Genomic DNA, 19,417 nt, shown 5'->3' with positions numbered 1-19,417 from the left:
CCCAGAAGAGCAGTGAGGGCAACAGAACCACCTGGTTGCAAGCTGGAGCTCGATGCCTTTGGGAGAGGGACTCTATGATCTGGTGACAGCAGATAGCCTGTGGCCGGGATGGAGAAAGTGCCCTCCATGTCCTCAGGCTGTGTGGTCCTACTGCAGACGCCGGCAGCATCATCTCTGCACCTCCCGGAGCCTCCTCGTGCTCATCCTTCTGCCTCCTCCATAAATAGAGTCACCCTGCTCTGCCCCTCCTGCCTGCAGTGCTGGCAAGTGTCTCGAGGCAGGACGTCTGTCTTGTTAGACGTCCTCATTACAGGCAGGGAGCAAACACGCCGTTTCAGTGCAAAGCAGCCCAGAGAGCCTCGAATAAACCAGGAACTGCCATTGCTCACGACACTGCTCCATCCCCACAGGCAGGCAAGACCCCTCAAATTAGCTGCTCTGCAAAAGGTGTTATTTGGGTCGGTGACATTTAAAGATTTCTCATCTCCATAGAAAATCACCAGGGGCTAGAGTGATGCAAGCGGGACAATCCTGGCTCGCTTCTTCTATCCTCCAGCTCCTCCGTTCAGATGCAGCCGTGATAATGACGCCTGGGCTTTCAAGTTTCTTGTGCCACAAGATGACAAAATACCACTCAAGCTAATGATTTTAATGAAGTCTTCTGCTTTGTGCCCCGCCGGCCTTAATGGCAGCTCACGGCAGGGAGAGATGACATGGCAAGACCTCTCCATAAGCTTCACAGGCATCACTCCCCAGCTAAAAATTATGATAAAGCCAGCCCTGAATACACATGTCTTAAAACAGGCAGGGGACCCCCACTGCAATAAACCCAGATACCTTCTGGCCTCTGATTAGCAAGCACTGTCCTACAGCTTGCATTTATCACCTCCCCTTCCTCCGTGTTCGCTGGAAAAGGAAGAAGAGCAAAATGCTATCATGGCTCATCAAGTTGGCGTTTGGAAAGCCTTGTCAGTACGAGCTGGAAAGACACTGTGCCAGCAGGAGGTACAAATAAGTAGGTCCTTAATACATGGTGCCTTCGCTGGCCCAAAGGGGAGGGAATCTGGGGGTGCTTGGAGGGGGAAAAGGGAATAAAACAAATGAAGAAAGCCTTCAGAGGACACTGCACAAGTCTGCCATGTATTCCTGAAGGACACTGCTGCAAGGCTGATGCCAGCAAAACAAGTGGGGAAAAGCTTCCTCCACAGAAGTTAGCATGGGACACAGAGTGTGCCAACTATTAAAATCTGTACAGCCACGAGAGAGGCACACAACCCACCCCTGAGGCCTCACAGCAACCCCCATGATCCCTTTCTGACGCCAGGCATACTCCAGGCAGGACCTGACAGTGGCACACGCCGAGTTTGCTGCATCCTGGGGGGCAAAAGACATTTAGCTCTTGGCAGGATCTGCCCCTGAACCCTTGGTGGGGGCAACAGCTACAGAGAAACAAGTCCCATTGAGATTGATTATCTGCTTCTAAGTTAAAAAGGTTTGATGTGGCAGGGAATGCAGAGGGTCTCAGAGCTATCGGCTGGTAATTCATCTGTATCTCATCAATACAGCAATTAGACACCCCAGTCACTTCCACTGCTCTCTCTCCGGACACCAGCAGAGCCTTCAGCTAAACAGCCACTCATCAGCTGCACCTAGCAAGGGTCAGAGCAAGGTGGCACGGGCTGGGGACAACGTGCCCACTGCAGGGCTCCAGCCCAGACAGAAGCTTCCCCTGCCCTCTCGCCTTCCCTGTGATGTGCACAGCCCCTTTTCAGCGCCTTCTCCTGTTAAGCTGCCAAACCTCAGCGCTTGGTTTACTGCAAATCACTGTGCTGAAATGGGAGGGGTGTGCTGCACCGTTTCTTTAAAGGGGCAAGGAAAGGGAAAAAATAAAAAGATGACATTTACCAACTCAGTCCTTGTCAGATCTATGGATCACCAACACATTAATGAGTCTGTGCTTTATCGCGCATCCTTTGAACAGCGAGCAGCTCTCATATGGTTGGGGAAAAATTTCCACTAGTTAAGCTAAATCAGGAAAAGACACGTTTGGTGCGTTACATAAACATATTAAAAATTGGATGTCAAAAAGCCCTGTCTCTCCTTGCCCAAAAGCAACAGCAAGTTAGAAAATCTAAGTGACTCTAATTTGTTTGCTGGCTGGATCAGCTTCCAAATTCAGTGAATTCTCTATCAAAGCTGATGAGCTGGAAGTCCCCGTGGCTTTGGTAGGTAGAAGGAGAGAGGAGGAAAGAGAAAGAGAGAGATGGAAAGAGAGAAAGAGAGAAATGTGCAGAGAGTGTGAGCTTGATTAAAACTAAGGAGGGAATAGAAGTGTTTCACACAAGGCCCTAAGCAAATCACTTAATGTAACCCTTGGGAACAGGATTGTCTCCAGGACATAAACGTCTGTTCCTTACCCCACCCCCTCACCGTGGGTTTAATTAAATTATTTCTAATGATTTATTTAGTAATTTTTATTACAAGAGCCAGGCTGGAGAGAAGAAAATGACCACCCACAGCCTTTGGCTCCCTTTTGCAGTGACCAAGGGGTGGTAGGATCGGGCAGAACCCTGCCTAGGTTTCCCAGCTCTGTCCAGGGATGCCCATCCCAGCCAGGCACATCATGACAAACTTATGCAGCCTTTGAGGGGCCCCCACACCCCTCCCGGCACTGCGAGACCCCCAGGAGAGGGGAGCACAGACGGTGGGAAGGCTGCTGCTTTCCTGGGTACCTCTGGAACACAAAGCTGCTTATTTACCAAGCTGCTGCAACAGGTCAAAAAGGGTTTTCTCCTGTCAGATGGGGTTTGTGGAGAGGAGCTGATACTTCTGTCTCAGGGCAGATTAGGCTGCAGTCAGAGCTCTCTGGGGAGCTCTGGGAGAAGCACTGCTCCAAGAGGACCTGTGTGTTTAATGTGAGCCCCCTGCCACATTTAAACACATCAAAACCATAGCTGTCACAGGGAGCTTTACAGCATTTGCTCCAGCTGAATGCATGCACTTATTAATGCAGATGGGCTTGAATCTGTCACTTTTGCTCAGAGTATGATGGGTTTGGGAAATGATTAAAAGGGCATTGGTGCTATGAGAGATCTCACTGTGGGGAAAATGCCATCCTGATCCCCCGCTCACTCAGCTGAAGGCAGCATCAAAGCCGAGCTGTCACTTGACAGGTAAGAACTGGCAGGCAACATCCTTGCCAAGGCTAAAATTTACTGCTGCCAGACCAGGAGAGATTTCCTAATGCCAAAATGCTCTGTCGGTGCCGAGTAAAATACAATAGCTTTTGTTCTCTGCCAGCGTCTAGGAGAAGTGGCAGTCTCTGAGAAAAGGGCAGGTGTGGAGCTGTCAGCAGAGATATAAGGCAGATGCAAATGCTTTTACTGGGCCCTCCATTTTTTTCCTCCAGAATAAGGTTTGGATTTACCAGTAAAACCCTAATTCCTTGGGCTTGTGTCACACAGTCTCCACCACTTGTTATCTGTAGCCCCACATGGCTATCCTTAACCTTAGCTGAAGCCAGAAAACAGACAGAGAGAGGGTAAACGAGCAGAAAGAGCACCAACGCTGTGAGGAGTCTACAAGCACTGCAACAAAAAGCAAACGAGAGTCTGAGCTTAGCAAACCTGTTACAGAGGAACACGTCCCATAACCTGAGAGACAGATTATCTTGCACTTCTGCATGCTGGGGAGCGGCAGTGAGTTGCTCCTGGCACAGGATTGCCCCCTCTGCTATCCCTCCCAGAAGCAGTTGTTTGGAAAGGTTCCTAGTGCCCTTTTTTTGCCCACCTCATGGGACATTCTTCCATGTTTCCCCATCCAAATAATGTTGAGTATATGGGGCTCCACGCACATGGAGCAGAAGAGTCTCAAGCGTGAGCAGCGCGGCCGCTCTTACCTGCCGGAAGCCGCTGCGTGTGTGCTGCAGGATTTTCAGGGCATAGTTGGATCGCTGGCCTTTGCTGTTGAATTCGATGTGGCCGGTGAGACCTTCCAATTCTACCTGTCCAAGAGAGAATGAGTTACAGCGCCCATCGAGGCTGCCCATCCCACCCCACGCAGCAGAGGCCACCCACTCCCCAGCAGGCACAGCAGTGCAATCCCTGGCCCCAATCCTAACTGCTTTTGGAGTCTGGCTTGAGTAGCAGAGAGGGGATCAGGAGAATCAGCAGTACTCCCCTGATTTCTTGACTGCAGCTGGTTTGGAACAAGCCCCTCTACAGCCTCTCTCCACCCCAAGGCTGAGACCACGCTGCTCTGTGGCAGCAGGGACCAGCTCTTTGCTGTGTCACGCCGCATCGTGAGCTGGGGATTCCTCCACAAACCATTTCACAGCACCGGGCTGGTGTATAACACAAGAGCATGTTGCAACAGAGCCTCACTGTGCAGACTAACCACTGCTCACTTGCTGCTGAAGGACCTCTTCAGTAACAAGGGCAAGCTACCGGTAGCAGAGCCAAGGGAAGCTGAAGGATTTTGTTGTCTCTGACTAAAGGGTGCAATTTAAAGCACCTGCATGGACCAAAGCAGGACAAGGTTCAAGTTCAGCTGAGTCTTCCTTTGTGGGAGGGAAAAAAGGTCTCATGACATTTCAGCTGCACCTCAAACATGCTCAGGAAACAGGCTCCTTTTGCACGGTCAAGCTCAGCCCTGAGGAATCACACTGACAAACTCCAACTCTTTCACCAGGCAGGTCTGTTCTCATGCCAGAACTAGGCTTGATCAGTTCCAGCAACCACACTCGTGGGTTCAAAGGAGCCCAAGCCCCTTCATAGGGAAACTCACATCTTGCCACTGAGCTCTAAGCAATTGTTCTGCATGACCTTATATCCACTCAAGTTCACTCAAAACAGAGCTCAAATCACTCAGAAACATTCATACTTTAAAAAAAAAATCATTGAAATCCAGGGGTTTTGCAGCAAAGTCTGAAAAACAGAGTTTCATGTCATTCCAAGGCCAGTGACAAACCAGCCCTCAGATCTCCTCTCTCTTCATTCCCAGGGCTACCTTCAAACAGACCGATCCTCTGTGCTCGAGAACTGTGCCAGCACCAGCATGTACCTACACGTCTTTTGCTTCTGGCAGCAACGAGCTCTACCTCCTAACACAGGAGCAAACTTCAGTCCCTTCTCACCATTCTCAGGTAGTTCATCAGGCTGGTGCCGTGCTGCCAGATCTGGGCAGAGCCACAGGACAGGGGCTTCACCCCGATCTCCTGTTTCAGCTCCTGCACGGCCGTCACCACAGCATACACGGCATCGAAGAGCAGGGCGGAAGAGAGCTGTGGGCAAGAGGAAGAAAAACGCTGACATGGGAAGACAAAAATCGAGCGTTCTGCCGCACCTTGCAGCAAGCAGGAGAGTGCTCTATCCACACCCTCAGTGGGGGTCAGAAAGGAGAAAAATTCTTGCCAAGATCATCTAGCCCCGTGCTACAACCTCCAGTTCCCTGCTGGCTGCTACATGCTCTGCAATAGCATTGCTGAAGGAACACCCCGAGTGGCAGAGCTCGTCCCCTCTCCTCAGCTCTGCTTTCTCTGCCTTTAATCAGATTCCTTTGCCCATCAAGCCTCACAAACCATGTTTTTCACCCATGCACAACCATTTCAATGTTTTCGATCTAGTTAATAATCGGCCATTTGCTCTCTCATGTCCACTGTTGTGACTAAGATTTCACTTTTAATTATTGTCACTTCCTGACTCTGTTGGAATTAAATCATTGCAGTTCATTGCTGTCAAGGCTACATTTTCCTCATGGCTATTTCTGAGAGCATCCTCTTGCCATCCCTGCTCCCAGCAACGGGTTCAGGCTCTGAGCAGCCTGAGGACACACAAGGAATTGGAAACAGAGGTCTGGTATCCTGCATCCTCTCCTGCCTCGGCTATGAGATACCACAGGTCCCTTTGCAATGGCAACAAGCCTCTCCCCTGCACTTCTTCCCTTCTGTTCAGGGTAAATCTGCCAAGAGTTTTTGCTTAGTATTCACATCTGACCTAAACATTCCCCCTCCCAGGAAGCATTTTCCAGAGCTTCTTAAGGGAGTTGATATATTCTTCTCTCTATCTTTATTTTTTACCTTCAATTCAAGTTCTTTTCCTAATAGGATCTCTCCAGCCTATCCTATCCTCAGGCCTTGTTCCATGAAGCTCTTTAGCATATATTTAACTGTGGACTGAATCCTATTCAGGTTACAAGACGCTATGCACAATTAGCAATTGATTTCCTGAATCGGGAATTGTACTACTACCAGTTGGCCAGATGAAACTGTTATGAGAGCAAACGCAACCCCTGAGACCCTAAAGTTTCACCATCTCCCACCACATCAGAATATTGGCCCAGCAGTTTTAATTGTCTCCTGGTGGGTTTTCATTTCCATTTTCCCTGAGCAGTTAATGATCTCTTATTAGCTGGTGAGCAAGAGACTTGTAGATCTTAGTGAAGCATTTGACATTATTGATTGGAATATTTTATTCCTTAGCCTCAAACAATTTGTTAGGATTTCTGGCAGGTCGGTTATGATTTTAAGCAATTTAGGGATTGGGGAGGGGATTGCAATACACAGGATCAAGTCCTCTTGGTAGGGATTGGGAATCCCTCCCATGCCCTCAACATACATCTTTCCTTTTTTAAAGAAAGTACCACATTTCCATGCTGCTTATCATTTATGCCGTTCCCTACCCCACTGGGCGCAAACCCAAGCTCCTGTGCCAGCCTCTCAATTTTGTGGGCCCTGAAGCATGGAGCCTGGATGCACGGGAGCCTGGCAACACAGCAATATGCCAGTAAACAGACCCGTGCACCTCCTTTTAAACACCTGCCTTGATTCCCCCTTGATATCTCTGCAACAGCCACCAGGATTCAACCCTAGAGAGGTTCACGGCCTTCATTCTATTCCCTGTTATGGTACCAAAATCCTCTAAAGCACCTCCATATCTTCTCAGAGTCGCTGTCGTGGGACTGTCTTGCTCCACCTGCAACCCCACTGTCCCCTTTGTCTCTCATCTCAATCCAAAGCAGCATTTGCTCTGCTGCCTTGCTCCACCTACCTAACGGCCATCTCCCTCTGCCAGCATTCACTCAGTAAAACTCACATAAAATAAATCATATTCAACACAGCGAGGCAATTTGAGATGCAGGCTGTGTGGAGGAAACCGTTCAGTTACATGGCATCGGAGCACGGCCGCTCTTCTGGGTTCTTTAGTCTCTCGGGCTTTCGGAGCTAGGCAAGTGTCCTCCTGCAAGGTTAATGGGGTTAACGAAGTCAACCCAAGCTCACCGCTTCCAGCCACCTCCTGCAGCCCAGAACATTCAGATGAGGACCGGGTCACTTTAGCACATCCACTCTACCTCTCGCAGCTCGCCTCCGCGAGTGGTGCAGTCAGCGAAGCTGCTTGACTTTGCACTGGAACAGACACAAAGCAGCCACACGGTCTCTCGTGCCTTGGGGCCACAACCTTCAGCAGAGGAGCAGAGAGAGAGCTGGAGGCAGCACCTTGCTAACTTGCTCTGGGCAGATTCAGCACAGAGGATCTGTCTCTGCTCTCTGTACATCATCTCAACTTTGCTCTTGTCGCCTATAAAATTTCTCACTATTTTATGTTCTCATTTTAAACCATAGCTTTGTCTCTCTGTCACAAAAAGCCAATTTTCCTGTTAACAAATTGATTCTCCTCCTTGCGTGCATCATCAGATTTGTGCAGATCCCTGTTGTTTTTGTATTGTCTCTGCAATGTAAGAGCTCCGTGACAGGAGCTGGTAAGCTCAGCGGTGGGTCCTCCACTCACAGGTTCATGGGTCTCGGGGGACTTTCCTCCACCCCTAAAGCCTAATTCTTGGCAATGGAAGTGGCTGATAAAAATTGCTGCTTGACGGATGCCTCATCAGAACCAGGCTCCAGAAAAAGCAGCAGATGGTGGGCTGGGCAGACGGGCTCACTGCTCCATTTCCCTTGGCACGCTGGCAGCTGCACGAGGAGAGGCTGTACCCAAGAACTAAGGAGGTGCTGTAGGGTAAAACCATGACACAAAGCCCTCGGAACAACTCACCGACCAGAAAGGGTCAAGAAACAGATCTCTAGTCCTTGTGCACATCAGTTGGCAGGACCATTTCCACCAGTGTCCTGAAGGCAGCTGACCCTGCCACATTCCCTGCGCCCCGGGAGCGGGGATGCTGCCCCTGTTCAGCCCGGGTACAGCTCGCTGCTGCAGCACACCTTCCTCCCAGCACCACACCTGCCCCTCGAGAAGCTAACAGCCAGGCAAGCAGAAGATCCCACTTCATTTTTTATTTATGGAAATCTCCCACGTACAGGAATGTTTTTAAAGGTAAGCTCATCTCCAGGGAAACACGAAAAGGTTTGGCCAGTCTCGGTTTTGCCATGTGGGGTCTTTTTTTTTTCCTTTTCTTTCTAAAAAGTTATCATGTGTATCGTTGCCCCCAAACATAACATGGAGAATTAAACCCATTAAAATCTTGTGAAATAGACTTTACAATCTGGATTTTATTCAATGACATAAACACTTAATTACAAACATCTGTTTTAGTCTAAATTCTAATTACCTAATCTAGCCATCTGTAATTTGAATGATTTCTCTGATTTCCTTTCTTTGCAATGTGATTAATGAGAATGGCATTAGAGCAAGCAGCTCCCTCCTCCTTCAGACAGTTTCTCAGCTCTAGCAAGAAAGCCCTGGGATTTTGCAGCTCACAGGAAACCTCCCTCCTGTCACTTCCAGCTGTTGAGCTTCCTTCTCTCTTTTTAGTAGGAGCTATCCCACGAGATAATCTGCTTCCCAGGACTAAAAGCTCTTACGCAGAGAGTTGCTCTCTGGGTGATGAGACCTGCCCAATTTCTGATGGCAGAGACAATGCACAGCAAAATGGTACTGCATGTCCCTTGCAGACACAAGAGAGAAAACACATGCCCTGGCTGAGAATATTTCACTTGGCCTCTGCTCTCTATCTTCACCACCCAGCGTGGCCATCACACCTGCTGTACTCCTTCTGTCCCTACTGTGTTCTGCTTGTACTATTAGAAGTAAATTTATTTTAATGCCTCTAAACAGTCCCTGCAATTGTCATCCAAACAGGAAACTTCCTGGTAGCGATCCTACAGAGACTGAGCAGGGCAGGCAGCAAGCTCACTGCGGCCGCCCCTGCACAGGAGGGCTGGGAGGAGGGAGAGCAGGATGGTCCCCGGCACGTACTAACCATCATGTCAAGCCAATAGGATGTGGACACAAAGGGCAGAAAGCTCCTTATTCCGCTTGCTTACAACCCCTTTGTAGTAATAATAAGGAGGTTTTCAGCAGTACACAGCTGCCTCAGCTTGTCAAGGGGACGCCGAGTTCATTAAACACAATGCAAAGGTTCCACTGATGGCATTTTCTCTCTCTCTCCTCCCCCAGCTCCAGCCGTGACCCCCTGCATCCCCAATTTTGCATATCTGCTTTGCAAACCTTCCCAGATATGAAGAGCCCCTAGGGAAGATTCCAGTGCTGATCTGCACACTTGTCAGGGAGATGTTAGAGCACGCAACATAACACAGCCCCTTGGCATCTGCCTAAGCCCAGCCCTTGCTATGCTATTTGCATCCAGGCTCCCTCTTCCACAAGTCATTTTCCTAAAAGTGCAATACACGGGGACAAATTTCACTAGGGAAACACTGAATCAGCATTGCATCATCCCCTGCATTCAAATATAAATACAATTCAAATTAAGATATAGGCTTGAATTTAAAGCTGTACACCCATTCAAGCAGCAAATTCAACACCACATATCCCTACATGTGAGACCAGAGTTTCTACCTGCGTGGTCTTTATACGCATTGCCAGTGTCTGCTCAGAACCAGCCTGCAGCTCTTTCCACAAGGTTTTTCTGACGGTCTGGAGCAGCTTCCAGGTCATGGAGGCTGTGGGCGATGGGAACGCATTTTACTTACTGCTGGCCCAGTAAAAGGAGCATGATCGCAGTTCTCCTGCCAGGACTGGTTGAGGCTCTGGACAAACTCTTGGAAGAAAGCATGAGACTGGTTGAAAATGGAAAATCCCAGGATGTTGACTCGGTCATCCAGCAAGCTGTCCAGGCGCTGGAGGGAAAACTCCTAAAGCAGCCCAAAACAGAAAATGGGATTAGGGAAGAAAACAGGCACCAAAAGCTTGAAAAATCACTTAATAGCCTGTTGTGCTGCTCATGACAATGGAAGCAGTTACACGAGAAAGCCACTTTCCCAGAGAAAAGTCCAGCCCTCCTTGTCCTATTAGCAGGAAATAATGGTGTCTTCCTCACTGATTTCTCTCTTGCTAATTGCTAAAATGGAGCGAGAAGGTGGGAGTAATAGTTTCAGAAACTGCTGGATACCCATTCTCTTCCGTCACTAATACGAATGTCTTTTGGCTCCGTGGGCAGTTACACGAGAAAGCCACTTTCCCAGAGAAAAGTCCAGCCCTCCTTGTCCTATTAGCAGGAAATAATGGTGTCTTCCTCACTGATTTCTCTCTTGCTAATTGCTAAAATGGAGCGAGAAGGTGGGAGTAATAGTTTCAGAAACTGCTGGATACCCATTCTCTTCCGTCACTAATATGAATGTCTTTTGGCTCCGTGGACTATGAGATTTCAGCAAGTCAAGTCATTTTTTATCTTCCTTGCGTATGTGTGCACGTAGGAACAATGTCTGTAAATCTCCGAAACATGGAGTCAGGAGACGATTCCAGCACGGCAAACTCCCACGAGAACGTGATCAGACACAGGATTAAGTGCATTTTGGACACAACCACATTAACGTTAGGTAACATGAAATTGCCTGTGAACTATTGATTCATTTGAATGATATTATCCTCCTGCCTTCCTGGCAGGTTATCCATTTACCCACGGCATCCTGTCAACCCGCGCAACGAGGGCAGATGGCTAATGAGGACCTGGGCCCGAGGAGATCCTGGATGCAAGCAGAGCAGCAGGAGGTATGTCGAGCCCCTGCAAAACACCACCTCCCCTCTAGCCAGAGCCGGAAGGCAAATTGCGCAGGGCACAACGCGAGCAGCTGCCCGACTGCCCTCTTGACTTTGTTATGCACAGAAGAAAAACAAGATGTTAGGTCCCAAAACAGCCACACAGTCCAAGGCTTTGGTCCCAGGCCAGACTGCCCCAGTCTCGAGGAAATTAGTGCCTTCATTTATTACACCTTCTCTGCTTTAAAATCGTTCCTCATCTCCCTGCGCAGCTTTTGAGAGGGATCCCCGCCTGCATCACCCCAGTTTCCCAGGGAAATTCCCACACCCGCTGAGGGTGCCAGGACTCGCTGCCTGACAAAGTGGCCGCAGGCAGAGTCGGACACATTTGCCTCGGAGTCAGTGCTTTGCTCTGGTCCAAATGTTAACAGCAGCTTTTCCCCAGCTCCCATTACTGGTGGCTGCTCATTGCAAGCTTTGGGGTTTGGTTGCTTTTTTGTGTTTTGATTTTTTTTTTTTCCTACACCCAGCGTTCTTCGTATCCAGCTGCAGAAAACCCCATTTCTGTTGCTGTCACACTCATAAAGCATCCACCTCTGTAACACAGGGGGATTGCATGGCCTGTACACGACCCTTTCCCTGCACTGCTCCCCTCCCTCTGCTCCAGCTCCAACCCTCGCCTTTAAATGTTTCTCCGTCAGACTTGCACAAGAGCATTTTGCAGACCCAGGTCAGAGACAAGCAAATGAGCCATGAGCTGCCAATGCAGCGAGGTGGAGATAAACCGTCCTTGGGGGACACACTTCATTTGCAATGGGATAAGAGAGATTTGGTAAGGTCAGGCTTGCTACGGAGGGCAAAGGGGTGAGAGCATCCAGATACTCCAGTAGCTGCCGGCTCAGCTTCTGTCCCTGTTTGGTTTTTTCCCTTTCCTACATGGTCATTCATCACGCTTGACATTTCCAAACCCACGTTTTGCAAACACAAACTCATTTGCCATTCAAGACCTGCACCTCTCGGCTGATTTCCAGAGCCTGACACCCATCTGCCAGCCCTGGTCCTACTGCCCTGCCCTCCGATGGCAGGGGACGACCGAGCCTCTGACGCTGCTCAGCAAGAAGCAAGCACTGTCAGGAAAACGGGTGGAAGTCCTGCTATTAGAGGTGATCTCAGATGGCTCCTCTCTCCATGTGTCTGTACGCAAGCGTGAATGCAAATCAAAGAGATGGATGCAACCACCATCTCTCTCATTACCTCCTACTTCACTGCCAATGATTTTTTTCCCCCTCCCTACACTGGAACAAGTAATAGCTGACCAGCAGCACCTTGCCCTCCATCTCAGTCCAGCTCCTTTATGCCAAGCAGGGCAATGAGAGGCACAGAGAAGACCCTCAGAAATCACGCTAAGGCAAATTGCAGGTACACAAATCCTGGCTGCCTGAGTTCTTTCCCCTCTCCTCTGTTTTTTAAAGCACCCACCAAAAGTCAATATTTTGTTTCATGAGATCTCAGAAAAATTAGGCCCTGAGGGTCTGCAACCAAACTTAATGAACTTTTACAGAAGAAAACCCCTCAGGCTTTGCTCAAATCACAGCAAATTCTGCAGCAGCACCAGGCAATTACAGTGTAGATTTTCTGACTTCTACTACAGGGCTGCAACCACTAAATATGTGCTGTTAAATAACAACACTTAGCAATTCTATGGCACTCTATATTTTCAAAGTGCTAGGCACACATTAGCTAATTGAATACAAAGGGGTTCCCTGGGAGACAGCACTGGAGGAGCTATTAGAGGATGAAGTCACTCTTGGGTTTCTCTGCTTCACGCAGTACTCGACCTGCATTCTCACTTTACAGCAGCAGACAAATCCTATGGAGTGACCCAAACGTTTAGATCATTGGGAGAACCTGGCTAATAAAAGCCACACAGCTAAGCTCTGTAATTCATGATTTTAAAGCCATGAGCTATGACCAGGAGATTTACAGGCTATGGTGGCCATTCCATTAGGAACATAAACCCATGAGGTAGGAGCATATTGCTCAGTGCAAGTCTCTTGACTTGCACGTTTGGACTGTGTGCCAGGTGATCCCCATGGGACCTGCAAGTCCTCTCCCTCCCCAGCCCGCACCAGCGACGGGGCTCTCACAAGGCTCAGGTGGGTTTCTGATGGAAACCACCCTCCCTGCCCTGCCTGATTCACTCTGGCTCTGTAACACAGCAGCAGCAACACGCTGCTTCTCACACTGTCACAGCACGGTGTACAAAACCACCACTGCCTTGCCCTGTGGGAGCTCCTGCCAGGAAATTATTACACCCGCAATACAGAGAGGGAAACTGAGGCAGAGAGTAAAAAATGGCAAGCGATTAAAAACGTGACAGGACAGTTCAGCCTAAGAGATTCATGGATAAGCCATGTGCCTCACAAGACAAAACATCAAAGCCAGCATTCGTGTGTAAGCACATAGTTAATAAAGTATCCTCCCAAATCTGCACCGAAGTGCTCCACTCTCACACTAAAGAAGATCCCAAAAACGATGTTGCTGCTGGCCTCAATGCCACCGGTCACACCCTCCCTCCCAAGTCTGGAGACTTCTGCGTGGAAAGGGCCAGTCAAGCAGGGGATTATTAGTGTCACAGCAGCCTGCCGGATAAGCAAATGTTTTTTAAATAGTGGAGCTGTGAGTCCTCGAGACTCCCCTGCGCTGCCGTGCTGCGGTCTCACTCCAGCGAGTGGCTCCTGGTAATTGCTCACCCCGCGGCGGCAGGGCGGCCGGTTTGCTATTCAGCACTCTGCATCAGCTATTGAGCTCCTTCCAGCTTTATCGATTTTGCTGGTGATATTGTTCTGCATCCCATTTGTGTGTGCAGAACCTCACTCCCCGGCTCGATTCTTATCACATTTTTAATAACTTAGATCACCCGTGAAGCAGGGAGACAGTGACAACTACCTGCATGCTGGAGACAGGTTTGAAGATGGGCTCGTTTTCGCTCTTCCTGACTCCAAGACCTTCCCACACTCTGCTCGACCTCAGCCCATGCCAAGCCCCTGAAGGAACAGGATTTACTCAATTCAGCCTGCACTGACTACTGTCGCCCTCCCTCCCTCCTCTCTCTTGCTCACGCACAGAGGATTATCTTCCTCTCTCAATCACTGAAAGGAGTTCACCAGATTTTTGGATCTGCTGATTAGCAGCCTCCAAGTCACCCTCTGATCCATTGCCCAGTGCTGAGCAGAGAAAGTCCCAGTGCTGTAAGCTCACCAGGCTGTCCTGACCTCGCTCCCTGTGGTCCCAGCCAAGGATCTGGCCCTCTGATGGCAGCAAAGGCTGATTTACACCAGGCACAGGCTCACTGTGGGTCCAGAACATGCTGTACTGCTCCTTCTCTATTTTTATGTGGGATGGGAAGGAGAATACTCGGCCAAGGCTTCCATTTCTCTATTAAGCCCTCGATCTGGCAAAAATTCCATTTCAAGAGTATCTAGCACTTAGAAAAGCTGTCACCCTCCAAACACAGACTTCCAGTTCCCATCCTGAGATTGCCTGGCAGTTTTTAGGCAAGAGTCAAACCTTCAGCTAGTGCAAAGTCAGCACAGCTTTAGAGACTTTACTGCCGACATCACTGGATGCCAGTGTGCCTCGTTACTCACCGTTTTAGGGTTAACCAGAGAAGATCAAGTATCGCAGCTCTTGGTTCTTTGGACAAACAAAATTCTTTCCAGGAAGTCTCCTGACAAGACTTTAGGCTCCTGCAACACTTGAGGTCCCTCTCCTACTGATGAAGATTAACAGCACCAAGGGTACAAGAAGGAAGAAAAAGTTGCTTATCAATGAAGGACACAAACCCCATTATAGTGACCTTCTCTGCTAGATGCAGCAGCGGAGAAAATGCCTCTTTTCACCACTCCGGATCTTGCTGCCCTCAGACCTGAGCTGCAAAGTCCGTTAATCCTTCCCTAAGATCCTCCAAGAACACATTTATTTATTTACTCAAGTGGACAGTATTATGTTAAGTGCTTTATGTTTTTCTTGAAAGGCTCAGTTTATTTATAAACTATTGACAGAGTCAATAAGTTTATAATGGGCCACATGTAAAAATCAATTTCTCTGGAAGAAAAAAAAGTCATCACAGCAACAAACTGTGGCCTTTTGAGTAGTTAAACGGATGTGGGAGACCTACTCAAGGCACCGTTATTTGGCCATTCTTGTAGTTAAAGAGGAACTGTGATCTCAATGAACTGAAGGACAATTTAGGGGAAATGCCCATCTGGAATCTGGTTGCTCTGACACATCACAAGAGCATCAGTGAGCCATATGCTAGGAAGAATGGGTCTTTTATCTCCTCATGCAAGGAGAGTTATTAAATTTTGGAGGCTGTTCTTCAAATGAGAGCTCCTTAGGAAAATACACTGCCCACATCCCCAGTGAAAGCAATTTACTTTAGCTTCTCTGCAGGGAGCCTGAGGTTTGAAGAGTGACAAATCCTCAGAGAGTGAAGAGGTTAAGTGCTAACGCTGGGACCTGAAGAGCACAGCTCTTGGAAAACAAGGGGCAGAAAGTCTGAAAGACAAATAGGGCAAGACAGCATGAGGGCAGAGGAAAAGAAAGGGGTTTGCCCTCCCATCAGAGGGCCTGCTCTGTATCTCAGAGAACGATTTACCGAACAACTGGAAATCAAGGAGAGGCTGGACTCTGAGCAATGCATAAAGAACTCCCAGGCAGGTGAGGTAGCACAGGCAGCAAAGCGCAGGGAGGTGCAGTTATTGCTTCGTCTAAATCCTCCTTTTCTCATGCTAACTAGAATGAGGAGAAATTGCTTTGGCATCCTTGCAAAAACCTGATTTGTTTGTCTTGCTACCACATGCCACTGAAAATATGAACCATAAATCCAGGGAATGATCGGGGCTCTACGAGAAGGTTTGCATCAACTCCTGGGAATCAGGAAGGCTGGCTGGACTGCAAGGCAGAATTTGTCAAAGCCTAACAAGAGAGCCTGCCTTCTCCACCTGCGCCAGCGAGAGGAACGGTGCCTGTGGTCAGCAGAGCAGGTGCGGCGAGGCCAAACATCCGCGACGCCGCAGAACAGACACAGAAAGAGCAGATAATTTCACGAAGCAGGACCAGAACCCTAAGCTCCACAGCCCTGGTCAAACACTAAAGCTGCAGTCCATTTTCCCTCTGCTTTGCTTTACATCATTCCCTCCTTCCAAAGGAAGGACAACGACGAGCTATCGCTGAACCCTGTGATGTTGTCTGGGTGATTTGGGGACTAATTTCCCCTCCAGTTCCAACAAGGCATACAGAGCGACAATTCAGCTTTAAAGCCTCATCCTATACAAAGACCAATCTCTTTATAAGTCATTAAACAGAGGAGAAAAAAAAGGAAACAAACAAACAAAAAAAAAAAACACCAACCCACAAACCAAACCAGAACTGATTTATCAGGTCCCTGGAAATTGAATATAGGAGCTGTTTTATCAGCAACAACACCTCCGCACAATATTGTTGGGGAACAAAAGTGCATCCAATGAATAGACCCTCTGACTCAAGGCCCTAAAGTAAAACTTCTTTACACCTTCCTTCTTACAGTAAATTTTAACTGTTTCAATTATTTCTATCTAATCTCCTTGATAAATGTTTTAAAGTTTAAACTCAGCCTGAGGACCATACGTTATATTAAATTAAAAAAAACAGAAGAGGGAAAAAACCCCACAACCAACTACACAGAATTAACAAGCTGAAATAATTAAATCGTAGCACAGGATTTTGTGGGCATCCAACCCCCCTCCTGTCTGCACTGCTGATTTCAAGGATTTCCAGCACTGGGAGGAATATTTTTTTTCAACGCACAGCAGACTGCTTGCAATACGCTATTTCTGCACTGGTATTATTGTTATTATCATTATTATGGAGCACACCATTGCCCCCTCACACCGTCGTAAGCACAGGGAGCAGGGAAGGGATGATGAGCAGCTCTGGGCTCATCTCAGCCCCTGGATCAGAATTTGCAAGTAATCAGTGGGAAACGTCAGGCCTCCCAGAAGGGTAGGTGTCCCAGAGCACGGGAGAAGCCAGGGAGAAAATTGAGGCAAACTGAGATCTTTCTGCAGGAGGACGGAGGACAGGAGGGTGCGCAGCTGCCGTGAGTACCCCCCTTATGCGACTGATGGATATGGGGAAGAAAAACACAATGGAGCTGCTCTGCTCTGTGAAGACCCCTGGAAAATTTGTTGAGCTTCTGCTGCTGACAAAAAGGGTCCCGTGCGCTGGCTGAAGGAGGCTGATAATGAATTTGCACGCGGTACATCAACCTGTGGATATTTTTACTTCAGGCTGCTCTCCTCAGCTCTGATGGAAGCGCATTGGGGTGAAGGACTCCCTTCTCCTTTGCTCCCGCAACCTCCTGCCAAAAGCTGGCTCTTGCTCTCAGGCACCGCTCGGCCTCCCCGCTGGCCGGCGCCGAGAGTGATGCCGGCGCTACCTGCAGCCATCGGGTGGGCTACGGAGGAGCCGTCACCCCTCACTTGCTCCCCATCGACCGCGCCAGGAGTCGCGGTGACTTGTCTCCATCTCACGCTCTGCAGAGAGCCGAGCTGCGACACACAACGAGCTGCTGGCCGGGAATGTGCTTATTAAATAAAATTAATGCTAGAAGACAGAAACAGAATTCCCCTCCAGTGCCGCAGGGCAGGTGTTTAATTCAGCATTTTATCCCCTTTTCTTTTTTTGCCTGAAATATTTTTCCATTTCCAAACAGCTCAATGTTACACAGACTGTCTATTCCCCTTCTGATGGGTTCTCCCTCCCTTTAAAGCCATCTTTTTGCTTGCTCCCCTTGACAGCAGTTCACTATGATTTTATCTTTTCTATTAGGGAGTGATTGCAAAGCCTCAGAGGGTTCATTAGGAGCTTGATAATCCCTCCAGGTTTATTAGTCTACGTTGCTCACTGCCATCTCTCATCCTCATTTAAATATTACTAATTTCCTTAAACATCTCCTCCATCTGCCCAGGTTTTGCCCGATGTCACCTTTCTTAACAGTCCCTGCCAAAAATCCAGTTAGTTCTGCTGAGGGCTGGTCTTTTGCACAAAGTGGTAAAACAGCCTGGGTAAACAGATTAATATCCTGTGAGACTGAATGGCAGCAAAATTCATTTCTCTTTCACCTGCCAGAACTGCATTACACTAGATGAACGGGTTTCAAAGACAGATTTCAGCTCTTGACCTCGAGCAAATGCTGAACTGCATCCATGCTAAAAAACCAGGGTGGCGGTGAGCTTAATTTTTATAGTTATCGCTGTTGTCCAAGCTCCATTCGGCAACACGGACTCCGCTGTGCTGGTGATGTCCAAAAGAAATCCCTTACCACGTCCTTTGTTGTGGTCCATGAGACGCACAGCAACTGCCAAGACTGGTGTGGGCAAGTGGAACAAGAAACAGTTGCTGGGACAAGAGGGCAACGGCAAAACTTGGGGCGAGATATCACAAAGCAGCAGCCACTGCCTTAAAACAAGTGACCTTCACCTCCCGAGGGCACAGCTCTTCCCTCCGGGCTCAGCCCTTCCTTCCGCTGCCCTGCCCAGTGCCCATCATTTGCGTAGGGATAAACAGGAGCAGTGAAGCTTGTTCTTGCTGGACTGCTACTGAGCACGGTTAGGACCTGTGGATCAAGTGCTAAGCAGGAATCAGAATGCTATCAGTTCAGGTAGGAAGCTCGTGGCTTTTGCATTTTCCTCTTTTCTGACATCTCCTTTCCCTATCCCTTTTCCATTCTCTGTCCCAATCGCTCTCTCGGCTTTCAACCCCTCCGTTTCACTCCTTCCCCCTCCTCCTCTCCATTCCAGCTCTCCTGCCTACACATTTGGCTCCATCCGTTCCAGTCTGCCTCCCACCCAAACACAAAGCGTGATTCAGCTCTCGGCTTTCCTGGCACACACACCCTGGCATAAATATTAATAGAAATTAGAGAATATGAGTATCATTTGGGGTTGGAAGGCACCTCCACTTAATCATCCAGCCGCACTCAGGTTTCCATCATCCCCACACCAGCATTAATAGGCAGGTATCTGGTCCCCCCAGCAGCAGCATATCCCCCATTCCACTTGGCAGTCTGTTCAAGAGCCTTGTAGCTGCTGCAGCAATAGAAGTTTCTCTGATGTTTATTTTGGGTTTCCCCCTGCTGCTGCCTAAGCCCATTACTCCTTGTTTAGCACAGTACTCGGGGATTTAACCGCACGATCCCCCCATTAATGTTATTAGTAGCTATAAAGCCAAATCATCAGGGGCCATGCTGGAGATATACCCCGCTCTGCCTCTCACCATTTACGGTATCATCCTTCCTTTGTCTCACACAGCCGCTCTCAGGGATGCAGCAGCGAAGTCCTCTGCACGCACACCCCAGCACAGCCTGCCCTTCTCCTGGCCTTGGGGCTTACGGCTCCAGCGTAACCCTCCTGAGCCCTCGGTGAGGA

The 19,417-nt window shown here is 48.8% G+C and overlaps 1 protein-coding gene across 1 annotated transcript in view; it reads right to left on the bottom strand.

Moving 5' to 3' along the window:
- The window catches only part of LOC104280454 (glutamate receptor ionotropic, kainate 4), a 108,289-nt gene that overhangs the window by 27,629 nt on the left and 61,243 nt on the right, over window positions 1-19,417 (bottom strand). The window contains exons 7-9 of the mRNA XM_009878113.1: window positions 9,941-10,102; window positions 5,135-5,281; window positions 3,899-4,003 (exon numbers count right to left, since the gene is read on the bottom strand). Of these exons, the coding sequence (XP_009876415.1) occupies window positions 3,899-4,003; window positions 5,135-5,281; window positions 9,941-10,102 (414 nt within the window). The remainder of the gene's footprint in view (window positions 1-3,898; window positions 4,004-5,134; window positions 5,282-9,940; window positions 10,103-19,417) is intronic.

Source organism: Apaloderma vittatum, unplaced genomic scaffold, assembly GCF_000703405.1.
Source record: "Apaloderma vittatum isolate BGI_N311 unplaced genomic scaffold, ASM70340v1 scaffold15321, whole genome shotgun sequence".
NCBI lineage: Eukaryota > Metazoa > Chordata > Aves > Trogoniformes > Trogonidae > Apaloderma > Apaloderma vittatum.
Note: the sequence above shows the minus strand (reverse complement) of the source record. Positions and strands in the feature narration are given on the sequence as shown.